Here is a 23,231-nt window from a genome sequence, read left to right on the forward strand (position 1 = left end):
TATAAGCCATGAAATGTTTTTAGCGGCTTGATTAAAGTATGGTATATAGAAAGCGGTGGTCTACACACACTGAAGCTACACTCAAAATTTTGCAAACTAAAGCCCTGTTTCCACCGAGCAGTACGGTACTGTTCAGTTCTGTAACACTTTTTTTCTGTTTCCACCGTGAAAAGTTGTGGATGGTACCAATGGAACCGTACTGTCCCCATTTTTGGTCCCCTCTCTGCTGGGGTACCTCGCACACAGATCTGGTACTAAAAGGTGGAGCTGTGAACACTGCAGTCTGATTGGTCAATAGCGGACAGTCACTCTGCTCAGGGCTGAGTTGTGGCTGGATTTGAAGCTCATGTAACCACTGTTCATACTGTGGAGAGTTTTATGAGTAGACTGTAACTATAAAATGAAAGGATGTTTTGCCAACTCTTACTGCTGCTGTAGTCCATGAACATATTCTAATCCTCACTTGGAGGGAAAAAAAAATATATTGTGGAGCATCTTATCCGTGGGCTCCGGCAATACTAAACCTCTGAGCTTGCCTTAGAAGAACTAAATGCACAAACACGCTATATTTAAATATCTCATTGAGAGAGACTCTCACTGCAGCCTGTTCTGTTTTGTTCTGAAAATGTCGGCATGCAACCCTGTTCTGTGGACCATAAAGGAGGTGCAGACTTCCATCTGTGTCACCGGTAAAAAGGAAATACAGTGAGTGCTGGACGGAGCAGTGAGTGACAACAACCCCACCCACATGAAAGAGTACTGTTTGTGGTGGAAAAGCTAGGTACCATGTCTGAAGGTTTACTTTTGGTTACAAAGGTACCATACCAAAAGTGTTTGGTGGAAACGGGGGTTTAATAAACTGTAAACTTTTGCAATGTAACAAATGACTATTTGTTTGTACTGAATTCTCTCATAATGATAAAGATGTCCCAAGTGACTATGCAAGACTTTGACGGTATTTGGGTCAGTCAGGGTTTATTTCAATATCAGCTACATAAAGCCTGATGCAACTGCATTCCTTTTAAAACTGTCAACCACTGAAGTCTGCGTTTGTCAGCTGTCCAATTGAGATCTGTTAAAAACCAGAACCAACACACATCCTTGCATGCAAGCAAACCATGCACAGCGTTATAAGGGAGTGAACCACATCATTTGTTGAAACTGCATCTAGCAGATGCAGACAGCATACATCAGCGAGCAAAGCAAGAAAAGCTGCTCTCGGCTTAAAAAAGGTCACTTTGTCATTTGTTTGACATTTAACAGGTACAACATGCCTCTAAAGTGCCGCTGTGGGTTGAAAGCAGCATTTGAACTTCAGTATGTTGCTCATGCAGATGCGTAGAGGCTGGTAAAATCCTGTTCAAAACTTCTTACCTCAACAGTCTGAGGCAAACACGACTCTTTATATGGTCAACATAAAAACACTTATCAAATTCTGTTAAAGAAAAGCTGTAAGGCCGGCTGTATTTGCCTAAAGCAAAGCTATTCAGCTGTCAGATGAATCTGGATTGGATTAGCTTTACCAATTAGGCTAAATGTCCACCTTGAATATGTTCTGCACAAATTTCTGGGGCCAAAAACCTAATTTTACCAACAGCATCTCAGGGCTAAATAATCTCTTCTCTTCATTAAAGCCAAATAAAGACACCATTGACATGACAATGACAGATATTCAGAATAATCCACATCAATATAATAGTCTGTGGCAGGCATCAGCACACTGGGTTAGAGTGGTAAGAAAAGGTTTTGATGATGATTCTGGAAGTAAGCTAACATGATGCAACTTCATGAAATAGGCCCAGAGCAATTTTAATAGCAGAAGCTATTAAAGATACATTTGAAATAAAATGCAGAATAGACAGAACCATCAGTTGGTTAAATACTTTTGGGCACCTTAAAATGAGCCAACACACAGACAGACGGTTGACACTGACAATACTTAAACAAAAACAGCCTTAATTTCAGTCTTTCACTAGTTCAGCTTCTAGCTAATTGGCAGCTATATATGGAGCTCACTTTACCTTAAAATAAAATATACTGTATTGTGAGTAAGGTTTTAAGGCACAAAAGAGACATTTCGTAAATGGGAGCTTTAAAGGGAAACAGCCTGCATTCTCTCTTTATCTCTGCAGCTCACTCTTCATCCGTATATATGTGAGCATATGGCGCAACTGCATAGTGCTTTATTCATTAGGCCATATGGCCATGGCACTCTCACCGCTCAGGGCGAAGGAGCGAATGTATGAGGAGAAACGTGTGTCTGAATGTGTATGTACAGTATGCGTGAGAGTGTCTGAATCGTTTGTAGGACAAAGAACAAGCCTAGTTAAGAGTGGACAGCGATTCAAACCTTTTAAAGCCATGCCTGCTAATAACATACGGTAGGTTAACACACAGAACCGTGCCACCGGCACACAGGCATTCATGCTTCAGAAACACACACACTCATTCACATTCAAGCACAGAGCTGACCTGAGGGCATCGGCTCCATAGTTCTGCACTATCAGTCCTGGATCTGGGTAGTTCTTCTTGCGCTTGCTCATCTTCTGTCCATCGCTGCGGGAATGAGACAAGCAAAGGCATTAATGCACACACACACGCATGCATGCACAAAACTGTATGTTAGAAACCATGTACTTGGTATTCAAATTAGCCAAGTCCTTCCAGGTCAGCAGGCCTATGAGCACAGTGCTGCATTTAGGCCCTGGGGCCGGGGACAAATAGCCCTATTGTAGAGCAGCTCTAAGCGCTAAATGTTACAGCGCACATACCACACTGATCATGAGAAGCAGCAGAAATACTAGGAGATGAATGGGCAGGTGAGGAAGGGAGGAGAAAATGAATATAAAAATAGTTGTAAAGAGGAGGGCAAACAGTGGATTAGTGGAGGGATAAAAGGCAAAATAATGTCTGAAGGAAATCACTCAGAAATGTGTTTGAAACTGACTGACAGGATGAAGTGCTGTATTTTTTTTACTGTCAACAAATCCCATTAAAGACAAAATCCAACATGGATAGCGGTATTGAGTCTGGCTGCGTATCCAAAGCCTGAATGGGAAACAGGCGAGTAACTAGAGAAACATTGTTGGTAGTGGTAAACGAATCAATCGGTTGACTGATTAATCAGGACGATTAATGCTAGTTTGATGTAATTGACATCGGCTGATGCCTGTGCTCATGATAATAAGGAATGTCTGAAACCGTGCGTTCATTTCTCAGTCCGTTCAAATGAGCTTTCAATCAGTTGTGAGCGAACATGTTTCATTTGCAGGGCTAAAATTCACTAAATGATTTGTTTACCGAATGTACACAGTGAACAGGAGTCTCGAGTGATGGACAGTAACTGAGTCGCTTAAGCCCGCCCCTCTCCTACTGTAGGAAACAGCACAAAATATTTTACTTGTATATAAATGCCATAGATAAGTGAACCAAACTTTATTTTTCATCAGAGGGTTTTTTAAGTTGAGCTTTTTAATTACCTGTGGAGATTTATTATGTTGACACATTTTTCTTTATTCAAAGAAAGAGAGCAAAGGAAAACAGCTTTAAATAAATGTTCATTTTAGTTCAGCAATTTTGTGCCTTACTTGTTATCATTATAAAATTGTTGCATTTTGGCAGATGCATCGGCCACACTGCTTTCTAAATGTCAGCATCAGCAACTGAAACACCCACACTGATCGACCACTAATTGTTGCTATGGATCGGACACTGCATAATAAAGATGGACGACATGACAGCTCCCAAAAAGTGAAGCCAACACATCTTGATTGCCCCCTGGTGGCTGGCTGCAGTACAGGTCATAAACCCTGCCCCTTCATGTTAGCGGCTAGGACATGGGCCAGATAAAAAAAATCAAAGTACATGTCAAATAACTTTTTCCCAAAGATGGTTTCTGGCTCTTAAGGTAGTTCTTATCATACTGATGTATGTTCTAGTGTTTGTTTTTCTGACAAGTTTGGTTTTAAGTAGTTATTTGATGCTATAAGAGGAGTTGGCGTCATGTCGGTGAAAATTCTCAGTCACCCAGGTCATGGTAATCATAAGTGCTATATCATAGGCAACTGGACTTGCTTGAGTTTCTTGAAGATGTTTCGCCTCTCATCCAAGAGGCTTGGAGTTGGCGTCATGATTGACAGCTGTGTGTGCCAAATCAGATTCATGACGCTACTCGCAATTGGTCAAACAGATGTATGGGTGGAAACTTGATACCGTGGAGATCTCTAATGTGCACACTTAGTCTCCAAATGATGTCATCAGTGCAAGATAGCGGCAACCCTATGCAGGATATTTTGGCTTCACTTTTGTACGGTGGGAGAAAGTGGAGATGCGCTGTCCATTCTGCTATATGGTTTTCTATTTGATAACACATATATAATAACAACAGCGTTATTCTTAAATAAAAAGGAATTTTAAAAGCAAATCAAAGAAAGATGAGGAGGAGGGGTTTGTTAATAAGTCAAAGGACTAACCTGGCGAGTACCAATCCGTTGACGATGACATTCTTGAAGGGTGGTTTGCCAAACAGCGCTGTGGAGAGCACCAAGAGCGTGTAGAACCTATAGTAGGAAAAAAAAAAAAGTATAGTACACAAGGTCACACTAACAGGCAGGACTGAAACATTACAATTCATTTCTTCTATGAGGTAGGTCTGGGGAAAAACTAATTTACTTAACTAATCTATCCATTTTATTCAGTCATTTGCTGTGATTTGATACTTTTCCATTTAGTTAAAAAATTATCAAGTCTTTGAGGAGCTCATCTGCCTGATTTTATCTGTATCCATCCATTCATGCTCTGCTCTGCTCTTGTCAGTTCCATCTATGAACTCAGCAGGGAAGGTCTCAATGTCTCTGTTCCTCATCTGTCAGCCTCTTTCTGTCTATCCATTCATCCACAGCTTACCATCCCCTCGTCTGGTCGATGCCTTCGGCGATGAAGTCTGCTGGGAACGTGTCCTCAAACTCCTTCCTGTTTTCGAAGGGGTAGTGGGCCTGGGCGTAGGGCATGCTGCCGCTCTCAAACCAGCAGTCAAACACCTCCGTGACCCTCCGCAGCACGCCCTTACCACACCGTGACGGGATGGTGATACTGTCGATGCTGTGCAGATAAAGTGTAAACAGAAGGATGGAAAGAAAGACGAAGGAGGTAGAACTGTTGAGACTAATAGCAGCAATAACAATTTTAATCAGTTTGGTTTTATTTTAGGTTTTATCGTGGCCACGGGGAACTTTTTAAACATTTGTACACTATGTGGTTGATCCATGGCTCTATAGGCTTTTTGGCTGCAGTACAGAACAACGATTTTCTAATCTTTCACCACTGGGAGCGAGGTTTAAGAAAAGAACAGTGGTGCTAACGTTGTGCTGACACCCACCAGAATAAGCTCTGTTATTGCTTTGGGTCATAAGTTTCAGACACAAGGATATGGATTAATTTACTCCATATACCGACTCAGATTCAGCCCATGAACAAAATCATTGTTTCTTCAGTGAAGTTACATAAGCTGAGGAAAACAGGATGAACCTGGCTGCAGTAGGTACAAAATGTCAGCGTGTATGAGCTGCCTATTAAATCTAGATTAAATTCATATGTATGCAAAGTTCCCTTAGTTGTACAGATCCTTCTACGCTTTGTAAACAGAGATGTATGAAAAATACAATGTACATTTGAGTGCAAAAGCTTGTCAAGCCATACAAGGGCATTAACCTCCAAAGATCACGAACGCTACCTAAACAAATTCACTTTGACAAATGTTGACCAGCTTTCAAGTCCATGTGCTATTCTGCATAGCAAAAGACAAAGACACAAAACCTTCATGTATGAGGATTGGGTTATAAATAACAAAACCAGAAAACTAATGTTAGGTCCTGACAGGGAATTAGGGTTGTAGCAATACAGAGGTATTGAGGTGTACCGTGGTATGACTTAGGAATGCGCGTGATTAAACGACTCAATGATTAAACGTACAAAGCCGCTTAACTGTCATGCAGCCGCCTGCCACTAGTGGGTGCTACAGAGCCGTCAGACAGCAGTCCCCCTCTCTACGGTAATGCACAAGTAGACTGGAGTTTTAAAACAGCACGGTGGGAAATTGGAGAGATGTCCTCTTGCAAAATGAGCGCGATTTGGCAGAACTTTGATCTAAAACATGAATTGTGGTAACTTATGAAATTGGTCAGCGTAGATTATACAAACAGATGAGTTATGTATTTAAAATTGATTTAAGTAAAACTGAGGGCTTTTACAAGGTCATAGAGTCGGTTGTTCGATCCCTGGCTACGCCATTATGCATGTCGAAGTATCCTTGGGCAAGATACTGAACCCCAAATTGCTCCTGATGGCTGTGTGAATGGTTACTGAGTAGTAGGTGGCACCTTGTATGGTAGCCTCGGCCACCAGTGTGTGAATATGTGAGTGAATGGGTGAATGTGACTTGTATAAATAGCGCTTTGAGTGGTCGGAAGACTAGAAAAGCGCTATACAAGAGCAGTCCATTTACCATTTACCATCTCCATGATCTTTCGGTGCTTTTAACAGCTGCTGTCACTAGGAGCAACCATTTAACTGAGTCACCAGTTCACATGGTCACTCTACACTCTTGGCTATTTCTGTGGATTCAATATGGATAATGGAGGAAATCCACACAGTCATGTAACTGTTTTTTGTTTTTTTTTTGTCTGAATGCTGTTGGTTATGTCATTAGTAGTCGTGGCTTTCCTGGGCAACAAGAGGAGGGGGTGGTAAGGAATGAGGTGGTTGTGCTGTACTTGTTTTTTTCTGTTTTATATTTTATTCCCCATCTTTTATTTTGCCTTATATATACTGATTTGGTTCATCATGTAAATGGGGGAGGGGAATGTGGGTTGGTTGAAGGAGAACAAGGGAAAAAGGGGTGACTGTGGTATTAAACTCTGTCTTTTGTAATTTGTTTAGCTGCAATGGTGCTCACCCTCCCTTACACTAATATCAACTGATAAACCTTCCACCTAAACACCTGTTGCTCTGAAACATTCGTGATCTTGTCAGAAATCTGTAGAAGATGAGTCCGCTGTAATATCGATCCTAACATACGCAACAACCAATCATTTTGATACTGGTAACAGTTTCAATTCCATGTTTAAAGCTTGCTAACTCGTCTGGATGGCTGGGGCAAAACACCACTTCTGTTGTAAACTTGCGTGCTCATTTTTTTGATGATGGCAGCTGTAAGAGTGTCTATTCTGGGGAAATTACCACAAAAACAACAACTAAATATTCACATCACATATCCACAGGAAGGTGATAAAGCCCATTTACTTTCTCTTCTCCTCCAGCAACAACGTGCTACACATTTCTAGAATTATTAGCACTCAGGCCTATAAACTGCAGATTACCCCTTTAGTAATTAATCTGCTGTTGGCCACTAAAGCTGCTCTGCTGCAGCATTCTGCTGCTCTAAAGAGCTCTGCTCCTGGGCCTATTGAGGAGAGGCAGAGTGTTAAGCAGGAATTTTCCAAACAGAAGTGCACTGCTGAGTACATTTTGAGTAGTTTAATACGTCATTTTGTGGTGTGTTATTAAGATCTTTGCTAAAATGTTCGCACTGAGGGCAGAGCCATTATCTCTGGGAGCTGGCCACTTCAAACCTTATAATGTGATGCAACTGTCTGCCATTTAGTTAATAGAGACACATCATCTGTATTTAGTAAAGTTCAAACCACTGTACACTTTTCAAACCCTGTTTTAAACATCTGATAAACTTCTGTAGAGATAATTAGTTATTCTTTAATTAGATTACTTTATTTTATTCCTCTACTGGTAAAATCATTTTCATTACTTTTCCAGACCTGCTCAGGCACACTGTAAACACACAGCCCAAATACAGGAGCAGAACAAAGGTGACCTCGTTCTCCCTCATCAATTAAAGATGGCCAACCCCATGAAAGTGATTAAAGGTAATTAGCGGATGAAGAGCGGAAGGGTAAAGTGATCTGTGTTCCACGGCACACGTCGGGTTCAGACAGACAGGTCACTTTAGATAGACAGCGGGCTGACACACATATGAGCACAGACACCATATCATAAACGTATCATCACATGTACATGGTTGATAACCTCTGTCTTTGATCAGTGACTCACTTCTCTCGATGCAGATCAGTTACTTTGACTCCGGACAGTTCCTCCAGTTCAGCCATGGACCCTATACACACCACCTGATGGACACGCACACACACAGCACACAAACACACACAGTACAGTTTGAGTGAGCAACACATTCACAGTTACAAATCTCCTAAGTGCATAAATCAACAATTACTGCTGAAATGATAAGTTGCTTAGGCTCTCCGTCATCACTCCTCTTTCTAAGGTCTTTGCTAGAAAATTTCATATATTTACAGAGTACATGTCAGCAACTACAAGGTCTTTATACATAATCATGGTCTCATAACACTTGGGGGATGAGCTGAGAGGTGTAAGCTTCAGTATTGATGTGCTGGGTCAGATCAAATGAAGAAAAAAGACCCCCCCAAAAAAGGGTGTTTTTATCTGTGTCTGAAAAAAACTTCACAGTTTTAGAGTGAATATTCCTTTGAAATTATGTAGTAGCAGCCCATAACTCGATAAACTTAGTTGATGTAAAAGAAAATTAACCACAAACATTTTTAATAATGAATTAATTGTGTAAATCAAAAGGAAAAACACCAAACATTTGCTGATTTCAACTTTTTAAATGTGAGGATTTGCTGTTTTTCTCTCTTTTCCATCATTGGACTGTTGGTCAAATAAAAAGCCATTTGAAAACATCACATCACCTTTCTGTTCCACATCTGATATTTTATCAACGACAAATCAGTAACATTGCAGCCTGTATCAAGATGACTGGTTGATGTTAAGTGTTTATGTTGGCTAAAACTGGTAACAGATGAACAGTTTTCCATGTAACGCTTGGCAAGAGGCAGAGCATATTTCAAACTATTTCTTTAAACTCACAGGAACTGAAGCAAATTGTACCCGAATTACCATCAGTGCTAACCCTCTTCTCTTCTATAATCCTGATATAAATCATCACAATACAGCACAGCTTAAAAGTAGGCCTACTTCAACACACTTCCCGAGTAACTTTACCTTACAAAGTATGGTAAAGTGTGTTATCTGGTCTCCTCAGAGAGTTAACCTGTAGGCTGTGCTCCAGTTTTACCACAGTGCCAGGTATCATGGCCCAGATACAGCCTGATACACCGCTGTCATATACAAAGGAAGACGGAATAAAAGAAACATATCCAGAAAAGACAGGAACAGAGAGAGCATGAGAGAAGAAGAAGAAACAATACTGAGAGGGAGAAATCATACCGCCACACAGAGAGAAACACACACACTTAGACAGACACACTCGCTTACAGCTTTAGTGTTGGGTGTGTGATTTGCCGCTGAGGGGTGTGTGAAAGAGGCACCAGGGAGCGTGAGTGTTCTGGAAACAGTCACAATGCTATTTCCAGCAAGCAGGTCGCTGCCTGTCCCTCTTTCAGCCAGGGGACCAACACTTCATTTTTCAAACGCTCAAACAACCCAATTCTGACATCTCTATTCAGTTCAGTCTACTTCACACGGTCAGCCCGGTTTGGCAACGAACATCCATAACCAGATCAACATTTATACAGTTTGGCTGGCTTCTCCACTGTCTTCTTTTTCATTCATTTTCCTCCTACCTCTTTTCATCTCTTTTTCCTCCCCATTCTCGTGCATTTCACTTCTTCATTTTCAACCCCGGCTAATTTATTCCATCCCCTCTCCCTCCCCTTATTTTCCGTGTCTTCCTTCCTTTCCTCCCCCCGATCGCTGTTTGTCTTGCAGACCTTTTGAAGTCGCCTTAACTGGCATGAAGAGAAACCAAACACATTTTGGTTCGTGTTTATTTGCTGTTTACATTAATGAATCATTCATGTGTTGAGTTTACGGAGGCACTCGGTAATGGTGCCTGAGGGGAGCTGACTCTGACTCGCAGCACGAAGTCACGCTACACTCTGGTTTGACACCACGGTCACCTCACTCTGCCGTGCCAGAGAGTCTCTCCTACACAAGCCCCCACACACATGAAAAAGGGCCAGATATGCTAAATTATGTGAGTGTCAAAAAGAGGTCAGCGAGAAGAAATTTCCACCCTGCCAATTTATGAGAGGAGTTGGATTTCTGTACCCTCGCAGCGGACCAATCTTCCTTTGGAGAGACACAAGACATTTTTCCCCCCAAACCTCATTTCTATGGTAAATAAAAGTGAGAGTTATGGAGAGTTCAACTTTTCAATTATGCCCTCTCATGCTTAGCCCAGATTGATTTGTGAGCGCTGCCAACCCAGAGAAAAGACTAACTGTCTTGGTATTTGGTCATGACACAGACAAATTGTATGATCTCTGCAGAGCACAAGGACACATTAGAGGCATTAAGTACTCTATTAAAACATAACAAGTGTGCATTTGTGTGTTTTCCTGACCTCCTCAAAGTCGTCGCTGACCCATAGAGGGATTGGGGTGCCCCAGTAGCGGTTCCTGGAAATCGCCCAGTCTCGTGCGTCTCTCAGCCAGTTTCCGAAACGCTTCTCACGCACAAACTCTGGAACCCTGCAGAGAAAGAGAGATTATGGTGTGTAACATGATTTTAACCAAGAAGATTTTTCAAGGATGGTAGAATGGTGGGCTACTTCGGCTTGAGATGACACAACAAGAACACTGCGGTCATTTTTAAACCTCATTTAACAGCCTTTTACAACCACCACTCCTAGAAACCATTTAATCAGGCTTTCTTCAGGGTTCATCAAGTTAAATCTGAAACTTTTAGAAGACCTTTTCAGCACCACATAGAATCCAATTTAACAGTCATACCGTCCAAAGTGTGAAAATAAAATAGCAAACCAGCAGGGACAATATGGCCAAGAATTATTTACTAACAAGCAGTATATAACAATTCCTAATTACATTAACACAACCTGGATTAGGATAAGCAGCATAACTGGATACATGGGCAGTGACAGATGAGTTAACCAACTGAAAATGATTTATTCATAAAACTGTCTCAATTTAATACTGATGCCTCTATATCACATGGCAGCGCAGCTTGCCATGGACAGAACCAGATGCAGCAGGAGGTGGAGAGCTCTGCAGCCAACAGCAGCGGCTTCTCCCCAACCAGGAGAAGATCTTGGCCTCGCTGTCCTGCCAGTCCAAGCTGATGACGGACCCCGGGGCAGCAGTGTCCGTTCGGCCGCCCTTTTCTATACTGTAGCACACCAAAAATGTCACGCAGATGATGACGCAAGTGTACTCAGGCACGAAACATTACTAATGTGAAAGCTAAGCGGCGGGAGAGTGGAGAGGGGAAGCAATCATACTCCTTCAAATTCAAATGACTTGGAAGCGTGCATATCTAGCTGTAGATGTTTTGGGTGTTGAAGTATGTTTTGATATCTTAAAACGTAATTTGTTATTGTTTTCATTTTTGAATTGTTTTATGTTTGTTTTAAAACTGCAGCTGTGTCATTTGTGCTGGTGGCTGTCTTCGCCAGGACACTCTTGAAAAAGAGATTTTAAATCTCAATGAGTCTTTTACTCCGAGTGAAATAAAAGTTAATTAAATTTGTTATTTTAAATCTACACTTGCCCACATGAGACGATGAGCTTCTAAGCTACTGTATCTGGTTAATAGTGACTGTGTTTGCTACAAGTCTGAAACAAAAAAAAGATTATACAGCCTCCTGCGCTCACATTCCACTGTCAAAACAATCCCACTTACAGTTTATGAGTGTGTAATGTTTCCAAACAGCCCACAATCGGATACAAAACCATATTGTAACTAACGTTACTGCCTACGGCAAGCAAGAGAAAATATTTTTTGAATTCAATTTAAGATTTTTGAAATACCTTTCAAGGCTTTATTTTGAATCCAATGCTTTTTAAGACATTAAATAACCTGCCCGTTAATTGTGCAATACATATTCTCACAATAAGACAAGCATTGTTAAAATGTCCATTATCATTCCCTTTTCCTAGTAAGCGGGCTCATTTTGCTCGTCTTCCTCATTTTAGCCCTAAAAATAAACTGCTCCACTCTCTTTATGAAGCTCAACTGCAAAGGTTAACATTCCCTTCAAGGCATCCTCCTCCTCTGCACCCCTTTTCTGCTCTCCCTTTTTCCTGTTTCGCCTCGACCGATTTCGAGCTTTAATCCACTATCTCGCAATCTCATTTTTTTCTGTCCCCCCTCTCTGGCTGTGCCAGGCCGTGTTGCTCGGGAGAACAGAGCAGGGGGGGTATAAATCGTCGTCAGGATCCACGCGCTAAGCAACGAGTTCATCAATTCCCATTTGTAGGAGGCATTTCTATTTAGGCCCCTAATATATCAATTTAATGATTTTTTTTTTACTCCTGCTGCTGCTGCTCACCAGCCCCCCTCAAACACTCCTCCACCCCTCGCCCTCCCACTCCTGCTTCATGCTAAATGTAGAATTTAAAGTGTGCTGTCTTGTGCTTGAGACGCACAGAAGAGCCATTTAACATGTACAGGCTTCTATTATAGGTCAGAGACGCTAGGGATGGATACAAGAGGGAGATGGAGGGACAGAGGTTGTGGTCAGGACCGATTGAGCGTGTGCACGATGGAAAAATAGGTAAGGAGGATGAGAAAAACAGAGGGAAGGAAAAAAAAGAGGACAACGTGCAACTTGTCGGGCAACTGCCTGTTCTCTAAACGCCTCCTCTTAAACAGTGACTGTCCAATCATGGCTTAGTAACCGTGGTTATGCACAACTGGTCTGTCGGATTAATCCACATGTTGAAGCAGCGTGCATGGGGCTGTAGTGACAGTGACACCCTTACCATGAGGAGTTTGGTTGCTGGTTTCTTTTTTCAACCTGCACTAATATACTGGTTTAAGTTTTGTTTTGCCTGCTTTGATGGTAACTGCAAATGCTAAAGGGACAGTTCACCCCAAAATAAAAAATGCATATTTCTCCCCTTACCTGTAGTGATGTTAATCAATCTAGATTATTTTAGTGTGAGCTGCTGAGTGTTGGAGATATCAGTTGTAGAGATGTCTGCCTTCTCTAGATAATACACAGATCTTGTTCGGAGCAGTTTATGTAGGAACAATTTGTTTTCTGTATCAAACTACACCAGCCAACCTTATTATCCTGTAGAAAAAAGCATGCATCTATTCATGGAAGAGAGGCTCGTGCTCATGACAGTGCGAAATGTAAAAAATTAAAGGTGTCCTCCTTGGCTGAGCTTTAACGTTAGCTAACTCAGGGGTGCTAGGTGAGCTAGCAGTAGATGCATGCTTCCTTCTGTGCGGTGATTCTGTTGGCTGGTGTAGACTGGTAGAGAGAAAATAACTCCTACATGAAACCGCTCACAACAAGGTCTGTGGATTATCTTGAGTAACCAGGTCATGATTTCTGAGGAGAGACACTGCTGTTGAGTTTTTCAGATGCATTTTTTTGCATAATTGTTGTATAATTGCCTAGAGTTGGTTCGTGTTCTCACGGCAGCATTTACAAGCAGACCAGATCAAATGCCTGTGCGAGAAACCTGCTCTTGATTGGTCAGAATTTCCATGTGGGAAAAATCCAGGAAGTAAACAAAACGTTGAAGAAGAGTACACTTGCAAGATAAATGTGACACTTTCTAATGTCACAATGGAGGGACAACTACGCAGGTTGATTTTAGCGCTGCTCATCGTGGACTATATTGCTGTCATTGTTCATTTTAGTCAAACCATACAGTTTGAAAACGAGGCGCGGCTCCAACTAGAAAACAATGTTTTGATGCATTGGATGTGCTGAATGTGCATATTAAGGCAGTACAGGAGGAGGTGCACATTAATAATCCTCCAGGACTGTAACATGCTCATGTTTAACACAAACAATGTGTCATGTGACTGCAGTTGGTTCGGATCGAGGTCGAAACACGTTCTCACCACAAACAAACCGCACCAGAGTTTGTTTGTAACCGGACCTAGACCACCTCTGCAAGAAGGTCTCAGTCCAATTGTTTTAGTGCACCCGAGTGCGATTGCTGTGTTCACACCTGCCCAAAGGAACCGCACTTAGGGAGCAAATGAACTTGAGCTCGACTGAACAAAACTAAACAGGGCAGGTGTGAAAGCACCCTAAGCTCCACAAGCCAAGTGCCATCTAGTACCATTATATTTGAGAGAAGGCAGACATCTCTACAGCTATCTCCAACAGTCGACAACTCATAATAAAACAATCTAGATTGATAAATAGCACTGCAGGTAAGAGAAAAAATATGTTTTTTTTTTATTTTGGGGTGAACTGTTCCTTTGACATGTCTGGCTAACTCGCTTTCTCAAATCTGCTGGCGTCATTGTCATTGTTATTTCACCTGACAGAACTGACAGATGCCGAATAGAAATGAAAAGCCTGCTTTTGTCTACCACTGTCTGAAAGCGAGAACCCATTGTTTCAGAAATTACTCAGAATATCAATGTGGCTTGGCAAACAGTTGGGTTTAAATCAAAGAGACAGACAAAAAGAAAAAGAAAAGAAATGTCATGTCTGATTCCTGCCTAATTCAACCTGAGTCATTCTAGGACCAGTCACTCAACTCCATATTTTCTCCTCACTTATGGTCGAGAAACTATGTTCTGAAATCAGGTGGCAGTGACTGAGCGTCTTGCACCTTGAGCCGCAAAAGAGACCAGTATCCCTTGCAAGTCCTCGTTAATTCACTCCTTAATTTATTCAGACAGACAGACATCTGGAGAAATCAGTCTGAACGTGCTCAATATATACTTTGCCTGAGTCTGCCCACTGCACCATTTGAGGTAAGACATAAAATGAACAAATCATTCTGAGAATATTTAACTAGCAATTTGCTTTTTGAAGGATTCTTTTAAGTCTCTCATCAGCTAACAGCAGCTTCATATAGGAGGCATTGAGCTTTTCAAGGATTATACTTTTTTCAAGATGCTGATGAGCAGGCAACCCTCATCGACAGACAGACTCGAGTATAAAAGTGGAGTCTAATCAAAGAGAAAAAACCCTTCTTTTACCAAAATCAAATGATTAAGGTTGGAGAATAGGCTTAATTAGAGAGCTGCTTGAGAGCATTACCCTCAGTGTGCAGCCACACAGACACAGGGAGGAAAGCAGAACCGCTAAATTTATCATTAAAAATTATAATGAATTTACAGTGATTCTTCAAACACACAGTCAATATAAATGTTTCATCATGTCTACAGATATCTTAAATTTCTAGGACTGAAACGATTCCTCGAGAAGCTCGAGCAACTCACTATTTACAGCGCATTGTGTTTTGCAAGCATTAGTATTACTGTGGCACAACGCACTTACGCTGTGGACAGGTGGCATGAAGAACACACCTAAAAACAGATGATCTGATTAGATGGTGTGGATTGCAAAAAGGAGGAAGAGAGAAAAAATAACAAGGGGCGAAGAGAAAGGCAAGAAAAAAACAACAGAACGTGACCCAACACAAGGTAACGTTACCATTTAACAGAAATTACAATGATTGCTAGTTGAGATGAAGGCCCGTCGGCACATTTGCAAATCCTAGGATAGTGAGAAATAATCCGCCCTAGTTCTCGCTTCCTTCACTGGTTGGATTGGTTAGGTTAAGGTTAGAGGAGTGGGACTAGTTAGGGTAAGAGTAATAATGTCAGGGTAAGCCATTTGGAGGCAGAGTAAGGCGGGTCATTCCTTTGTGATCCTAGGATTCTCAAATTCATGGGCTGTTAAGAACGCACGTTATTTATGGTGAATTATGCCAATTTTCAACCAGCTCTGTGTCATTGCAACGTGGACGGTAATGTTAAATGCAAGTAAACAATGCTCAGCCTCTCTCTCTGGGCTGCCAGCACCTGGAGCTCCCTGTCACTCTGCCTGCAAAAGTCCACCAGATGATGCCAAACCCAGGGACCCCCGCAGGCGCATGAGCAGGGAGCTCATCTGCGCATACTACAGTGACACAAAGCTGGTTGAAAAATGGTAAAGTTTCCCTTTTAAGAGCGTAAATCAATATGGTGGCTGGTTAGGACTTCATGAACTGACTGCAGCATTTGATTTTCTGTGTTTATTTTCTTGCGCAAAGCTGAGCTAGCTTGGGGACACAACGACAGAAAATAAAATGCAGTCAATTTGTGAATGCCTGAGCTTCATTCATGTTATTATTATGACAGTCACTCGCACAGATACACACCTACTCCCTTACAGTGATGCATAAAATACCCCAAAAAGCTAAATATTAGGTGGTGTAAGTAGCAATGGAGCCCGATTACTGTGTGCAATTTAAGCAATAAAAAAAAAGAGAAAAACAGTAATTTCCCTTACGAGACCTGTCTTATTTTCTCTTTAGTATATTTACTATTGCCCTTAATAAAGCAAAGGTATGTCTCACTCGATTACTCTTATTATTGATAGACTATTCAGTAAAAGTTGATTACTACATTTTTTTTGCGTTCCATTCTAGAGCTGAAACAATTAGTCAATTAATCAATTAGGAATTTGATCAGCAACTGCTTTTTTTGGTATTTTTTTAAAATAAAATGTTTAAATTCAGAATCACACTCTATAACAAACTGTAAATGACTTTAACATACATAGGGACATGGTACAACACTTGTGCTCCTAAGATAAGCAATACAGCCTTTACAGTAGTGTGTGCGTTTGTGCCGGTCTCTGTGTACATGTGTGTCTGTGCGTCTTCACCTTCCTAGCGGCTAGTCATTCATCTCAGTTTGACAGTCCCATTACCAGAGGCAGCTACTGTGGCTCAGAAAAGAGCACTGGGAGCACCAGGGGTAATACCACTTAGCAATGCTATCATGCTGACGCTTACTTTTGCTCCATGTTCTGCCTTTAAAATTAGCATCATCACGCTAATGTTTTCTATAAAACATCAGTCCCGTGTGCATCATAATACTGTGCTTTGATGAGGATTTTAACCCTACTTAATGACAGACAGAGAAAATTTCCTGTAACACCTTGCAGATTCAATCCCATATCTTCACATTTAAGATTGATACACAGCTGTCCTGCCAAGACCGGCCCATGACTGCAATGAACAACTTGATATGGTCCTGCAGAATCGCAACTGCAACTGTTTTGGGACTGTGACTGCTGTCTGTCCTGTCTTGAAGTATTTCAGACCACATGGTGCTCATTGCTGTCAGTTCACTCTGTCACTTAGCAGCAAGATAGTTACCACCTGTCGCAGAAAACAGCTTACCAGTAGCATTTGCTGTTGTTGTCCAGTAGTTTCTCCACCATGTGCTCCACTCGAACAAACCAGCTGGGGACGGCTTTGTAGATCAGGGGCGTGTCAGATCTAAAAGTCAACAAGCACATTACATAAAGCATGAGGACGCAACATTCTGATTTTAAAAAGTTAAGAAATAATAATTAAGCCAGTTTACATTTTCATTCATTGCACTTCCCCATGTCATCCAGTACACAGCTAGCGGACAGTGGACCATCTGCTCTGAGCATCCCAGCCAGAAACAAAATATGAATGTTGTTGGTTCTGCTTTCCTGATCTGCCTGCCATTAACGTGAGAGGCATTAGGTGAATTATTTAAAAAAAAAACTAGAATTACCGTCTTGCGATTGTATGTCTCTGCCAACCAGTCCAGTGGCATTTAGAGTTTATGAGGGTGAAGATATGAGATTTTCACGGTACGATAAGCATCTTAGAAAATATTCTTTGATGGAAGAATGTCTCCCTTTTGAAAACTAAAATAAAGGTGAAATTCTCTGTCTAGCTGCTTGTTTTCCCCAATATCGTAGATAAGCAAATGTTCACAGTCTGATAATCTTCAACTTTCATATCATGGTTTACCTTGAAACTGGTATACCGCTGCAACCTTACAATCAGGTCAGTGAAAACACAGATAGTTCACATACATTTTCCCCTCAGCAGCACGGAAGATTTATACAAACACCACAGTTTCAAGATCAGTGTCACTAATTCAGTATCTGATCAAATGTCTCCCCATCTGCTCCTGAGATATGATGTTGAAATATGGCCAGAAAAGTGTTTTTACAGGACATGATGATGTCACAGTGAAGCTGACCTTTGACCTTTTGGATATAAAATGTCAGTGCATCATTGTTCTAGCCTATCAGACATTTGTGTCAAATTTTGTCAGAATTAGCAGATGAATACTTAAGTTGTCGCCAAAGACATGTTTTGTGGGGTCACAGTGACCTTGACCTTTGACCTTCAACCACCAAATTCTAATCTGGTCATCCTTGAGTCCAAGTGGACATTTGTGCCAAGTTTGAGAAAATTCCCTCAAGGCCCTCTTGAGATATAATGCTCACAAGAATGAGATGCAAGGTCACAGTGACCTTGACCTATGACCACCAAATCAGTTTATCCATGTTCGCAATTACTTTCTAATTTTACAGCACAACCTTCGAAATAAAATATCATAACTTCCCATGTTTTACCATTTTGAGACTTATTGAGATTGATTTAAGACATTTTAGTGAATAGTGGCCTTAAAATGAAATAAATGCCCTTTCAGACTTTTTAAGGGTCCACAGGAGCCCTGTTTTCAGTAGTTTGCCATAAAATGTAGAGACATTCATGGTGCCCAAGGAATGAACCACGATGAGTTCCGTGAGCCCCTCAGTTTTTCCCTCGCACCACCACGAGGTTGAGATTTGTGGTTTTCGGCAAAACATTTCAATAATGGATTTTGATCAAACTTTGTACTCACCTTCATGTATCAGCTGTCCCATGTGTTACTGATAGGTACTGATTAGGAACGTCCGTTGGTGAACATGTATTAACAGTATACCTGCTAAAAATCTTCAGTGTCAGCACTGTCGTTGTGATCATGTTAACATGTAGCTCAAAGCTCCTCTGTGCCAAAGTACATCCTCACAGAGCTGTGGACTCTTCTTGACAGAAAAACGTTCTTTCTCAGTCCACAGAACAGCAGAGAAAAATATGAGCCAAGTCACATTAAGCTGAAAGTTGTGTTCTGAACGTACATGTAAATCATTATTTTTACTTTCGTAATTCTTTAAACTCATTTGACTCTTTGCTGCCTCACATGTTTAAGTAATGTTCTGCTTTTTCATCTCCACCACCAATTTGTGGTTTGAGGATCCAAGTTTTGTCCAAAGCACATTTCTCTCCAGTTCTACCTTACAGGTGCTGAGTAGTTAATCACACAACTGTTTCATCTCTACAAGCCTGTGTCTCTTTGTGGCTTAAAGAGCACATCTCTGCATATTTACTGGGTTAATTAATCCTGCTCAGGTCAGGCTGCAGCTGCTCTAAGCGAGACAGTGATTTAGCTCAAAAAGAAAGTTTGTGTGTGCGTGTATGTGTGTGTGCACCTACATGTGCCTATTAGTTATGATGTGATAATGTGGAACGTTCAGAAGTAACAGTATGTGTGTGTTGACATACTGACATTGGCTGTGAGTTGATTCTGTGCAGAGACCACAAAACCTCAACTGACATCCTGATGCTCCTGAGGGAAACGTGAGCACAGAGGACTTCAAACCTTTACTTTTTCCACCGTACTGAATGCTGAACTGTACATTATGTCTCCTTACACTAAATGAGGCTGACCGTATTGAAGTAGCAAATGTAATATTTAATAAAATAACTTAACTAACCCTAATCTGAAGCAGGTGGGTTTAGTCTATAACCACTGTTGTAAAGGGTTCAAAGTGGAGGACTCACTGGCAAATTCACAAAAAATGGATTGCAGCCACTGATAACACCGTGACTTGTGCACCACTTGCAACCACCATCTTCCTCATCTCAAGGACTCAAATTTTCCACCTGACCAAATATAGACTAAATCACAAAGTTAATATCTTTCAGGTAGAGACCATCGTGTCACATTCATAAAATCAAAGGCCCTGAGCAGACACTATCTCAAAGGGTTCATTTTTTTAAAAAAAAAAATTTTTTAAATCATGTCCGTTTAAGTGTACGCTGTATTTTTACGAATATTTTCACCGTTTCACCTTGCTGTCAGACAGCTCTTTCTGCAGAGGATCTGATGTCTTCATCTCAAAGCTGCCAGACTCCACTGACAAAAACAGTAATTTTACTTTGTATAACAAGAAGTTGCTGGTCTACTGCTGCCTCAATCAGTTAGTGTGTAAACAGAGAAAATACTCTCAATATATCATACTTGTAGTGTTGCACAGTATACTGGTACCAACGGTAGACCGCGGTACTAAAACACCACGGTACATATGATACCATAATGTTGGAGTACCATAGTACCACGGTACCTCACGGCACCACTACTGTGGGATAAGTTCAAAGTCCACTCGCAAGAGGGTGAGTGTCCATGCGCCGTCCAATAACGGTGCATGCTGGCCACTTGGCACTCAATATGCTGCTGCAGTGGTTTGTTTTCCAGTGACATTTCAGGTATTAGCTGAGCTAATGAGAATCTTTGAGCAGTGAAAGTTATTATTTATTTCTTTTGACTTGTAGGCTAGATTTGCTTATATATGCCACAGTGATTTGTTTTCCACAGAGCTCTACGGTGCGAGCATTTTACTCGCATTTGCGACTAAAAATAGTTTAGTGCAAGCAAAAGAAGTAATTCAGGAGCACGCTGTGCAAGTGCAGATTTCAACCAGCAGCAGAAACAAAAGGCGAATCCTGCCAGTTGTGGGTTGAACGGGGGTCACAGACAGGAATACAGCAGAGCACTATGACCACCGCAAGATAACGGTTTATTGGCGACTGAGAAGCCCAGCTCCAGGTCCAATAATTTCCTCTTCATGGTGTCATGACTGCCCAGAAGTACCTGAACAGCCGAGCCGTGGTGCCACAAAGGTATGTGACGTGTCAGAGGAGAAACGAGCCGTTCACATTTCTCTCTTTGTGGCAGGTAACGGTCCACAAACCTCACCGCACTTTAGGGACTGTTCTTTACTTATCAGAGGAGGAGGGTTGATTTTTATTTTATTTATTTATTTTATTTTGATCCCCCCTATGTTCATCACTTATAGATGCTGTTTTTGAAGTATGAATAAGTCAATAAGTAATTTATTCCATTGAAATATCATTGATGTATTATAGAAAAGTGATTTATCTTTTTATAAATGACAAAAGGCACATCTGCCTCATTTTCGCTGTGGCATCGTGATACTACTCAGAACCGTGATACTTTCACTGGTATTGTACCGTGGGTCCCAATTTTGGTACCGTGACAACACTAGATACTTGCACCAACAATGACTTCTTTTTTAGATGGGACTGTTTTAGGTAGCTCGGCAGCCTTTACTGTGGCACCCCTCCACAGAAGTACATGGTTGAAAGTCTCCAAAAAGACACTGCAGTTCAACGCAGTCTTAGGTTGCCCTGAGCGAGTGTTAATGATGAGCCCTGTGACAGGAAAAAAATGCTTCGGTAGACACTCAGTGTGCTGTGGCCAATTTAGTTAACCTAGAGATAAGTGCAGACATTTTTCCCAATCGACCAATAGATTGGTTGAAGAGCAGGTAGAATTTCAGTACCAAGATTTTCTTTGGTTGATTACAGCCCTATTGTGAAATCACCCATCAGATTGAAGCTGTGAGTTGGAAGGAGCCACTCTAACTTGACAGAGGTAATGTTTGAACTCTGTACATGTCTCACCTCCAACAGAAGGGGTAACTATGTTTGTAAGTGCTGGAATTGACGAGGCGACCCTTCTCCTTCAGCCACTTGATGATGTTCTTGTCAGCATCCTGTAAAAGAAAAACAAAAAAGACATGATTTACAACATGCAGCTTTAAAGAGAAACAGAAGACCAAGCTCAAAAGCTGTGTCTCACTGTCCTCTGTGGTTAAAGTTTCCCTGTGTTTGGGTGTCGTCAGGAGTGTGCACCTGTAACTACACCCAACTGTGATGTCATAGTTTATTCACACACTGGAGCACACCTGTACATCACCGCTGCAAGGTGAGAGGTTGAAGCACAGGAAGTCAGCAAAAACAAGATTTTCAGCTGCTGTTAACTTGTTTAAATATGAAAGAGGAGGTGATTTGGGGCTGATACTAAAAGCCTAAGTAAAAACCAGATAATGAAAGCACATTTGCAACCCAAGCTTTTTTTAAATTAGGCATTCTGGCTCTTCTGCATCTCACCATTTTTCTTCTCACTTTCTATTAATGGACGCACTAACAAGCTGTCCTTTCCACAAGTGGACCCTTTTTACTGGAGCCAGCAGAGAACAGATTCTTCATGCAGCAAATCTTTAAAAATACAATTAGTTTTTCTTATCCTGTCTTTTTTCTTTATGTCCATTGCTGGTTACATTCTCTCTACTATGTTAAGATAATGTTAAGATAATATTTATTACAAGTTCTGCCAAAACATGTTAGCAGTATTTAAAACTGCAGAGGTTAAAAAAAAACTTATGGATGATTCCACACATTTGTGCATCTAAGAATATATTAAATTGCATCTTTTGTATTATACAGATAAACTATTATGTGTACAAGCCAGTGATTCCCATATACATAATCTAAAAAAGCAACCTTTAATAAGATGTTTACCCAGCAACTGACCAATTTTCATGTATTTATACATGATTTATTTCTTGTATTTTACAAAGTAACTGTAGCACTACTGTGCATCACTGGCAGTGTGTTCCACCAGCTATGGCTAGAGTTAAGACGACACATTTGTCCTACCCTTTCTTTATCACAAGGTCAACATTTTCTTAATATTACATTTTCTCCTTCAGGTAGGGAAAGCTCTGGATCATTGAACGCATCATGGTTTTATGATTCCCTTTGAGGAAAAAAAACAAGGTCACACAGCCAAGATCCTGGTCTGCTTATTCAGGTATGATAAATACCACCAAACACGTGGGGAGAAACTGTCCCAGCTCAATGTTTATGGCAAACAATCTAATATGCAATCAGCCCTGTGCCTTATCACGCACTATTTCATCTCCCTCTAATCAAGCTCACGGTGCAATTCACGGGAAGCTCGTAAATATGACTTTTCAGCAAGGTGTTTGGCAGACTGTTGGTCGTGACCTCTTTGTAGAGTGGGGGGGTTTTAAACTTTCTCAGCCAGGAGTAAATTTTGTTATGCCCTGACCCGGGCTCATTAAAACATGAAAGAACACCTGTGATGTGGACATTTATTGGAACTTTGCCTGAAACCAATTGAGAGAAATTCACCATCTGGCCGATTGAGTATAAACAAGGGTTACTCGATATGTTTACTCGATTACTCAC

At 41.2% G+C, this 23,231-nt stretch overlaps 1 protein-coding gene across 1 annotated transcript in view; it reads right to left on the reverse strand.

The window, feature by feature from the left end:
• iars1 (isoleucyl-tRNA synthetase 1) overlaps positions 1-23,231 on the reverse strand; it is an 85,705-nt gene that overhangs the window by 35,149 nt on the left and 27,325 nt on the right. The window contains exons 12-18 of the mRNA XM_050037637.1: positions 21,639-21,730; positions 17,241-17,339; positions 10,472-10,598; positions 8,122-8,195; positions 4,906-5,100; positions 4,473-4,559; positions 2,473-2,556 (exon numbers count right to left, since the gene is read on the reverse strand). Of these exons, the coding sequence (XP_049893594.1) occupies positions 2,473-2,556; positions 4,473-4,559; positions 4,906-5,100; positions 8,122-8,195; positions 10,472-10,598; positions 17,241-17,339; positions 21,639-21,730 (758 nt within the window). The remainder of the gene's footprint in view (positions 1-2,472; positions 2,557-4,472; positions 4,560-4,905; positions 5,101-8,121; positions 8,196-10,471; positions 10,599-17,240; positions 17,340-21,638; positions 21,731-23,231) is intronic.

This window comes from Epinephelus moara, chromosome 24, assembly GCF_006386435.1.
Source record: "Epinephelus moara isolate mb chromosome 24, YSFRI_EMoa_1.0, whole genome shotgun sequence".
In the NCBI taxonomy this organism is placed as follows: Eukaryota; Metazoa; Chordata; class Actinopteri; order Perciformes; family Serranidae; genus Epinephelus; species Epinephelus moara.